The sequence below is a fragment of the Terrapene carolina genome, unplaced genomic scaffold (assembly GCF_002925995.2).
Source record: "Terrapene carolina triunguis isolate 2854851 unplaced genomic scaffold, T_m_triunguis-2.0 Scaffold42, whole genome shotgun sequence".
Classification (NCBI taxonomy): Eukaryota; Metazoa; Chordata; order Testudines; family Emydidae; genus Terrapene; species Terrapene triunguis.
The window spans coordinates 75595385-75603254 of record NW_020664393.1 but is presented as its reverse complement, the minus strand read 5'-3'; the positions used below and the strand labels follow the sequence as shown (position 1 = coordinate 75603254).

The window sequence follows — 7870 nt, the reverse complement described above, 5'->3', positions numbered from 1 at the left end:
GGCAGGAATCAGGCTGCGTCGGTCGCAGGATTTCCCCTCACCACAAAGGGGTGGGGGGCTCAAGGTGTAGGTTATACAATTACACTAACATCCAAACTGTAGCCTCCTAGCCCAGCCTCTAGTCACACACTCAGCAGGCAGCTTCCCTGGACTAGCAGCCAGAGCAGAGCTGACCATGTGGTGACTGGTCTCACCTAGGGAGCTGGAGGGCGAACTCAGCCTGGCTGGGGAAATTTCCCAGCAAACGCTACAAATTGGGAATCATCAGTGGGGAAGGAAAAACCCAGCTGAGGGATCTGCTGTCAGGTCCCTAGAGGCCTGTTCTCAAGGGGAACCCTGCATGCAAGCCTGGGACTCACTAGCTCCCCACACAGCTAGTCCTGCCCTTGCCCCGGCTGGCTCCAGACTGACTCCAAAATGGCTTCGCCCCTTTCCTGAACTCCATGGGAGTGGCATATCACTCCCTATTGGTTGCCGGGCAGACTCTGAGTTTGCCTCGGCTCCCCCTTCCTGAGCTGCCAGCAGACAGAACTCCAGGAATCTAGGTAATCCCCTTGGGGGTTACATTTAATTTTAGAAAGATAAATAAGATGGATTTCAAAAGGACAAGAATGATAGAAATAGCCCCCTTGCCTCCCACCAACACACACACACACATTTCAGCATGTTGCTCTCACACCAGCTTGCTTTTATTAAAAGGACAGTAACAAATCTTATATGGGTGCTAAAAGGGCTCCCTTCTAAATTTCTCCAGCTCACAAGGTTCTTTACAGCCCAAATGAACAGCAGCACTTCACGGTTCCATGGAAGCAGGATCTGATGATTTTAGAAGCAAGTGGCTGTCTCCCCAATTCCCTGAGATCCTGCTTAGACAATCAGTCAGAAAATCTCCTGTACAGAGAAAAGAGAATCAGATTTTTTGATGTTTTCCTACAGAATAAGGACAATATGTTTCATTTCAAACCAAATGGCATGGGAGCAATTACCCATTCACTGAATGGTGAATGAAGAGGTTCTTGGTTAACGCAAGCACAGGGAATCCACAGTCCCTACTGCAATGCTCTGTTACAGCCGTGGTTCTCAACCAAGGGGTCAGGGCCCCCTACAGGGGCCACGAGCAGGTTTTAGGGGGTCCACCAAAATAAACAGGGCTTCAGCCCCAGGTGGCAGGCCTTTGGGAAAGAATGCCACCTCCACTCCCTGACTCACCTCAGAGGGCCTCCGAGCCTGCGGGTTATCACCAGCAAGAAATCTCCCACTGAGTCAGTAAAAGAAAAATAATATTCAGTTTTTCATTGTTGTACCTATATTATCCTTTTTTTAATATTATATGTTTGTGTGTGTGTTTAACTATATAACTATCAATTTAATACAGCTTTTAATCTACTGAAGATGCAGAAAACCACTTGTGGCACAGGTGGGTGGTGGAGTTTTAATAGCATGTTTGGAGGGGGTTGGGGGGCTTCACACATATCGGTGAAAACCCTGTGTTACAGAGTTTCTAAGTGGATAGTTATATGTATCCAAATGGGAGAACTAACTGCCTATACAGACCACACTGTAGAAAAGCACAATTCACACTCATATAAACAGTTATTCTATCGAACATACCTTGTCTATAACTGAAAATAAAATGAGACATACTTACTTAGGTGACAGAAAATTAACTCTGCACAAAATGCAGGAAACTCCAATTCCACCTGAAGTCTGACTCTGTTCTGCAACAGTTCAATGCTAGCAGCGCTGCCTGGTGAGATCATGGATCTCTGGGAATGCTCAGTGAATTGGCCAAGAGATCAGCACTGCAGTTGGTAGCATGGCCACTCCAGCCTAGGTCCCTGGCTCCCACTCCGCAGGCCCAAGTTGCTGCCAGTATCACATCTCTTGCCCTCAATCTGGTATTTTAGTAGGCTGGAAAGACTCCCACCCTTCCAATTGTTTCTCTATGATCTGTTCGTGCTGCAGCATTAATTTGACCAGCTGAACAGCCTCTATAACTTATGGCACATACAGTCAGCAACAAACAGAACAGGAATCAGACCGGCTGCAGATCTGCAAGGTGGCCGAATTAACTTTACAGAAGAACCTTCATGCTTAAAACATTCACATTCATTCTGAACAACGCTAACATCGTCATCACCAAGATTTTTATAATGACCTCCCCTGGTTTGCAAAAGGGGGAAAATAAAGGGCTAAGAGCTGAGCTGCTTTAAGGACGGAAGGATTCATCAGCTCCTAACTGAAAAGAGAGAACTGAGCAGTTCTGCTCACACTGCAGGGTCCCCCTTATGGAACGCTGAGCTTACCTTTGACAGCAATGGCCAAAAAAGCATTTGTCAAGGTATCTAGCATTGGTGGGACACCGCCAAAAGTGACATTCACCCCCACGGCGTCTACACCCTTTTCGGGTCACCAGAGCATGGGAGAAACCTGGCAAAGAAAAAGAGCCTTAATCATCATTCTGCAATGCAGGGTAAATTACAGTTGTGATTCCAAGATGACAGGCATTTCTCATTCACTGAGACCCAACCAAGTCTGCCCAATTATCTTCCAGTGCAAAAGTTTATCACAGCTTCAGTACAATTTCAGTGGTTGTTCAATGTTCAATGGCAGCCTCTAAAAAGAGAATGGAGTGATTTAATTAAACATTGGCATTGACTTTCCAGCTGCCGATTTTAGAACCACAGCTCTGAGCACGGGCAGCCTTCATTGCCCCATGCCTTTAAGGGATGGAAAGCAAGGGGCTGCCTGCATTGCTTACTTCCCTTTGTGGCTGGGGTGTGGTTTGGATTCCCTCAGGCTCTGACAGTGATGTGCCAGGCAGTATCATCAATGAAATTTGGCTAAGTGGGGTTGAACTGCCTCACTGCTGGGTTGCATGACTACAAAGATTTGAAAGAGATTGGCTTGAGAGAGTCCTTTCCAGGTTTGAACGCCTGCCCGTCTCTGCGATTCTGCTCAGATTTTCTTCACAAGATGCACGCAGGAATTGTTCTTTCATGACCAATTGCCAGTGTTTGTTTATACCCAACTGACCTGCTATTTTGAAAAGGCAGCCCCAATGTGCACAGACAAATCTTTTAGAATATTTAGCTTAGACCATTTGTTGTGTTTTTACAAAACTATCTACAGCCAATGGATAGAAACTGCATTCCTACATGATGCATTGTCATGGCTGCAACCACTGTCCCAAACCCAGATGACATCATTTCTCAAAACAAAGCCAAGCATGTTGTTGTGGAAGGTTTTGAGACCCAGTCGGGCTAAGACACTGAGATGAATGACTGCCATTTTGGAGATCTGGGTTCTGTGCCCATCAGCATAACCTCTGAGTAGGACATGAGACCTGATTCATAAGAAGTCAGGTGGTGAAAATCACAGAATTTTTAACACAAGTCAGCAGCAGAAGTTATATTTCAATTCATGGTCTCCTGTTTCCTAGCCCTGTGCACCTTCTCCCAAACCCAAGGGTATATTGAAAGGAGTTGGCCAGACTTTGTGTGTCTGTATCACATCTAGATTCTGTGATTGCCCGTTATAAGAAGGGCACATGGTGTGCAGATAGAATGGGGAGTGGCTCAAGCAGGAAGCCTCAGCAAGATCTGAGGAAAACACTGAGGGGAACGTGGATTTTTTTTTTTAACTGGTCATAATTCAGTCAAATCTGAATGTTTTTTCTTGGTGGCAGGTGCGAGAGTTCCTAAGAAAAGGAAGACTTTTTTTTCTACTTGAAAGTGCTAGGCAACATTAGTACAGGCTCCACCATATCCCTTTCTATCATTGCTTGTTTTCTTTTACATCTTACCTGGGGCATCCATGAGCACCAAGAAGACAATAGCAGAGAGCAGGTAAAGGAACTTCATGGCTGAAGGTCGGCCAGGAACTGAGCGTCACTGGAGAGAAGAGACACCAAGATAGAGAGGTGACAGAGGACACTGGGGAATGTGACATGCTGAGCTATACAAATATTGCTTTAATCCAAATAATATTTTAATGTGTGTTCTGATTATTATCTACACAGAACAATAGATGTCCTAGGAGGATTTCAAAGAAATATAATTCTATGAAGCAAGGTATCTTTTAAAAATAGATGTTTGGTAAATAATTTTAATTTACCAATTACTTGCATTGCTCATTGAAATCTCTTTTTTCCTTAGCCAAAGTACAGAGTGGAGAATTTTGCACATTTACGTGTTTTATTGCCCAAAATAGAATTGAAAACAATTAAGAAATTACAGAGAGCAAAATAAAGGTGGTCGGATGCTCATGTTTATGAAATTTCTATTAATTAATTCATCATGTGATGTTGCAATTTACCAAAAAAATAATAAATCACATCAATTCATTTCAGGTGTTATCTCAATCTTATTACCTAGGAAAACTTTATCCTAGTTCTTTACTATACTGGGGAGGTGACTTTGCTACCAGCATTGAAGTAGGAATGCTTAAATGCAGATTCTTATTCATTTCAGATCAGTCTGTTTGACAATGGAATCATGGGAGTGCCTGTGCCACTCCAACCAAAGAACTCTAAGGTTAAAATTGAGAAAATCAGACAGGTTACTTAAGTACTAAGACTGACAATTCAATTAGTTCTCACACATTAAGCCCTAGACATATAATGCCGATAATGGTTTAAATCAGCTAACATCAATGTAACTCAAATTTGGCCCAGATGTTCCTCCATCATGATGGGGAAGGGCAGGTGGGCCAAATATGAGTGAGTGGCGTTGTGACACTGTATAATTACTGAATTCCTAGAAGGCTCAACACTCCCACCTAGAAAGTGTGACATGCCCCTCCCCCTCTGAGAACCTCTCATTTTGCAACTATTCCAATTTCTCTGGAATTTTACCAGTAACCTTCGGGCTTAGGCCACTTTTACTAAACATTCAAAGGTAACTAAATATTCAAATAGTGGAAACAATATTTCCCTTACCAGCCAATTCAAAGCTTCTTCCTCTTTCTGTCAGTGTAGAGTGGAGAATTATTGCACAATTACATACTTTATATGATTAACACAGCACTTAAAGGCAATAAGAAATTACAGAAAGAAGAAGAAAGGTGGTTAGATGATCATCTTTATGCTATATTCCAGCACTCACAGAGATGGAGGAGGGAACCGGCCCCACCGCTCACTATCTGTACCTGCGCTTACAGAGCCCAGGGCTGACAGTGCTTGGTAGCACTGAAGCAGCAAAAAAAAGGCTTCTGTCTTATGCGGATACAGTCCCTCTTTCTGCATCTCTCCTTCCTTCCTTCCCCTTTTCTCTCCTCCACCCTGCTGTCTGCCTCCCTTCATTCCCTGCCCTCCTGCCAGCTCTCTTTCGCTGAACTCCTCTTCTGTCTCCAGTGTCCTTTCTTTCCCTCAACCCTTCTCCTTTCAGTCTTCACCTTAACCTTCTTATTTGTTTCTTTCTTGCCTGTTCTCTCTCTCTCTCACCCCCACCTTTTCTCTTCTCCAATACCTTCTCTATCATCTCTCTACACTCCCTTGTTCTTTGTCCTTATCCTTAACTCCAGAAATATTCCCAAATTGTAGGTCCCAGAGGCTTAAGGTTAGTTCATCAATGGGTGATTAACTAACACAGGGCTGCACGGGACACACACTGTGAATTTGGAAACTAGGATTTCCCAATAAAAGGAACTTGGATAACTGGAATTATTCTGTAGATGGTTTTAACTGAGGTAGCTTTTAAATAACCAACTTTTCATTGTGAATAAACATAACACTTGTAGCTTTTTACTTCTCCATTCAAAGTGGCATGAAGGCGTGTCCTCCAGATCAGCCTCTCAGAACACTAACTGGTTTCTCAAAATACTTAGAAAGTTCACTGAGGTAGTTCACTCACTCAAGGGGTAATGACAACTATGTTCTTCTCTTTCTGGATCTCACAGCCATCTTCCTAGCCAGGACTTTAAAGGAAGAATTAAAAGGGTGATTATGAGAGAAGTTACTATAATACTTACCAGACAGGGGGTGCTCTCGGTGGCCAGGTGATGACAGTCCTGCTCACTGTCTCTCTCGTCCAGATATTTCAGCTTCAGGGAGTGACACTTTGACCAAACCAGCCTGTTTTATACAGTTACTGAAGGCTTGTTTTCTTGGCAAAGCCATTGACAGCCAATCAGAAAATGACCCCTGCTTCTGGGGGAGATTTGAACTGTCCAGCCACAATTCGGACGTTGGAATTCTTGCAGCTCTGTCTGTGGAAAATTCCCTGGTCTTTGTGCAAAACATCTTGTGCCATCCCAGATTTTGTAAGACACGTGAGGCCGCTGTGGTTTATGCAAAATGTCTTGGGACATATAACGGACTCCTGCTGGTTTAGCTCTGATCAGCAAATTACTTCTGCAGGCCACTTCCCGGGGGCCTCCCTGCAGTTTGGTGCTTGGCCAACTTGACACAATTTCATGTCAAACCCTCAGTTTCAACAATAATAGTCTAAAGTACAGACACAAATTGTGCCTACTGGTGCTAAGCACCTCACAGGGTTCATCTCATTCACATGATTCAGTTAGGAGAGAAGAAGACGTTATTGGGCTTCACACTCTGCCTAGGAAAATGTAAGAAAAATTGAAAAGTTTCTATGACGGATAGGATATCAAAAGTACAGGGCTGCTTGCACCTCTGTGCTCTCACTGGTCTCTGAATGTCCCCCTCAGGCATTGGGCCTCGGGCACTGTCCTGTCCTAGAATGGAAATTTACAAGTCTCCCACTCTCAGGATATGTCTACCCTGCAGTAGGAGATCTGATTGCAGCACACGGACACACACCAGAACTAGCTTTGGTCTAGCTACCTGAGGTAACAATAGCAGTGATGACACAGAAGCTGAAGCTTGTAATTCAAATATGTATCCAGGGCCCTGGAAAGACTTTTGCAGCCCATGCTGCTGTCCAAGCTGCCGTGGCTTCACTGCTATTGTTATAGTTTATTCAGCTAGGTAGATAAAGCTAACTCAGTACATCTAAATGGGCTGCAGACACACCTCTGACTGTAGTGCAGACATACCCTGTAACCAGGGTTTATGTACAACACCCCGTCTACACCAACCACTTATTGCCATGCAGGTCTGGCTCACTAGTGCCACTTGCCTTTGGGAGCTTGTCACAAGAGCTATACAGTGGCAAACAACCATCTGAGAACAAGTGGATTTATTTAGCAAGTGTAAGAAAGAATTACAGAAAACGATCTTAAGACAACAAAGAGCCAACACACATGTTTAAACTCATCTAACCTTATGCTTCACCACATGTAATGTTAAACGGGCTTCTCCCCTGAGTGCCTTGTCCAGGTTTATATGTCTCTTTGGAAGGGGTTTGGAGCAGGGGTGACCTGTCCATCTAATCCCTCAGTCATTACACCCTACTGCAATTGTCTGCGGTGGGTGGAGGAAGGTAGCAGTCCCCTCTTTCTCCACAGAGACATGACGGGGACACTGGACGATTCTGTGCCCAATGGGGACACAAGCTCAGTCCTCTTCTTTCCACACAGGTGCTGGTTTCCCTCCAGCTGCTGACTGGAACCCAAGCATGTGCCTTTAATTACAGCCTGGCTGTAGCACTGATGACCACACCTGGGTTTGGGAGGGGATGAAGAATGAGGGTGTCACAGTTCAGGATGGACGAACAGCTCCAGATAAATAACAATCACCCTCTGCACAAACAATAAGAAATGCCTCCTCTTCACCTTCCTCTGACAACAAACCTCATCTTGGCCTCCTTTCAGAACTGACTGGACGCTGGAGTGAACCTTTACTGAAGTTTGAGGAAGATTCACCTACCCTCTTAATGCCTTATCAATATTTAATCCAGGTCACTGCAGGTTAATTGGAAAGGAGAAAATTACATTGGGCCTGTGCCCCATT

The 7870-nt window shown here is 44.4% G+C and overlaps 1 protein-coding gene across 2 annotated transcripts; it reads right to left on the bottom strand.

Moving 5' to 3' along the window:
* Window positions 1-683: 683 nt before the first annotated feature.
* On the bottom strand, window positions 684-6042 carry LOC113406757 (beta-defensin 1-like). Of its 2 annotated transcripts, none has more exons than XM_026653369.1 (5): window positions 5971-6042; window positions 3806-3893; window positions 2307-2430; window positions 1210-1258; window positions 684-891 (listed from the first exon to the last, which is right to left on the bottom strand). In XM_026653369.1, exons 2-5 carry the CDS (start codon window positions 3861-3863, stop codon window positions 880-882), a joined length of 243 nt encoding a protein of 80 aa, XP_026509154.1. In that variant the 5' UTR covers window positions 3864-3893; window positions 5971-6042; the 3' UTR covers window positions 684-879. The 2 variants fall into 2 exon arrangements, with proteins under 2 accessions (XP_026509154.1, XP_026509161.1); XM_026653376.1 differs by having other exon boundaries at window positions 684-888.
* Between the last annotated feature and the right edge of the window lie 1828 nt (window positions 6043-7870).